The 1,843-nt window shown below is 34.5% G+C and overlaps 1 protein-coding gene across 1 annotated transcript in view; it reads right to left on the reverse strand.

Annotated features, from left to right (window-relative positions):
- C9orf72 (C9orf72-SMCR8 complex subunit) overlaps window positions 1-1,843 on the reverse strand; it is a 24,268-nt gene that overhangs the window by 7,115 nt on the left and 15,310 nt on the right. Inside the window, 1 exon segment of the mRNA XM_019610695.2 lies at window positions 969-1,041. Within this exon segment, the coding sequence (XP_019466240.1) occupies window positions 969-1,041 (73 nt within the window).

Here is a 1,843-nt window from a genome sequence, read left to right on the forward strand (position 1 = left end):
AATTTCAAGTTGGTTCAAATTAAATATTTGATAACAGACTTACAAGAGAGTTGAGAACAATAACAACATAGGAAAAAGCATGTCTACCAGAAAAATGTAATTATTCTCCTATTCTGGAATGACTGCTTTCAAGAGTGATCTTTTTTTTCCCTACATAGATCATAGTGATACCTACACATTTCACATTTGTCCATTCAGAGGTACAGCTAATGCTGCTTTATTGTCTCTAAACTTGAAATCTCCTGTGTATCATCTCTGTAGATAAATTCTACATGCGTTTCAGCAAGTTTCTTTTGTTGTTATTGTCCTCAGCTTTTAGGGTTTGTACTCTCTGATTTCTCTGGAAGGTCTTCTGAGTCAAACCTAATCTACTACGTACCAGTTAAACTGTACAGATATTTACCTATTAGGATTTAAACAGACGGCAGATGAAGAGTCAACACAAATACAAATATGAAGACAAAAATGCTGGAACTGATAGTAATGGTTTAAGATTCCAGTGAGCTTGCCTGTTTTAATGTGTGTATGACTATGGACACAACAGCTTTGAAGTTCCACGAAGCACAAGCATTTCTTTCATTACAATGAAGCACGTTTCTTCCCCAGAACAAGCGAAATTATGCAGATAATTTATTATACAATACCTGCTGACTTTGCTAAACTCAGTGAATCAGCTGCTACCTGTTCAGAATGTACATTTTAGGTAGCAAAATTATTTTAGAAGTTAAGAGTCACTTACTCCTCACTCACGTGCAGCATCAATTAAATTACATTCACTCGTTCTCTTATAGTCGCCAGAATACAATTGACAAGGGAATTTTTAGGTAGAATTATCAACGTAAGATAACCAAACAAAAACATTCTCTCTTCCTACTGCAAGTATGCTTATGCACAAACCTTGTTAGAAATAATATGCTAACACTGCTGATAATCAGCATTTAAAATTCATTTATTAGAAAGTATATTACCTTATTAACTTTTTCCGCGCTGCTTCCTACAACTACAGAACAACCACAGGTCTGCAGATGTGAACTAATTGCACTGCAAATAAAATAAATGTGGGTCAATACATTTAATCAGACTTTTCAAATAAAGCCCTTATCATTTTAACAAGAATAATTAAGAGCTGCTAATATAACTGCAGGCTTATACTATGGCCCTCACATATGCTGAAATCCAAAACTTTGGCAGCATCTGTATTTTCACTTTGGTGAATAGAAAGATTGCCAGCCAGAATCACCCAACACCACCTACAGAGCTAACAAAAACTGTTACTATCTGTGTTACAAAATCCAAAATCTAGATACAATTAGAAAGCTTTCTCCCATACCTGTAAGTAGATGGACCCTATCTTATTAAAGGAGGCTTTGTGAGGTGATTAACCTGTTGTAATGAACACCTCTAATTTATAAGGACTATAACAGCTACGTTTAGACTGTGAAATCTTAGACGTGGACTTTATACTGGACCTAATACTAACTTATCTTACCAATTTTATTTTAAAGGATTAGACTAAGGCCACATGATTTCCTCCTTACAGGTAGAAACAGATGTTTGTTTCATTTGGAAATTAATATAAAAGCATGACTATATTTTACAGGCTAGTTTGCTAATATGACAGTTCACTTAGCCTAATCCAATCCTAATTTTTATTCAATGGCGTATAAAAACTATATGAACACTCTTCCAAAAGAAGAGACCAAGTTGCTCTGAAGTGCAAGTTCTTCTAGTTACACATTAAAAACAATTGGGGGGGAGAGGGGGAGCATAATTCAATAAAAAGTGCTCTACAGACCATACTATCAATTAAACACAATTCTGGGTTGTTGTTGTTTTTTTTTTT

The sequence above is a fragment of the Meleagris gallopavo genome, chromosome Z (assembly GCF_000146605.3).
Source record: "Meleagris gallopavo isolate NT-WF06-2002-E0010 breed Aviagen turkey brand Nicholas breeding stock chromosome Z, Turkey_5.1, whole genome shotgun sequence".
Lineage (NCBI taxonomy): Eukaryota > Metazoa > Chordata > Aves > Galliformes > Phasianidae > Meleagris > Meleagris gallopavo.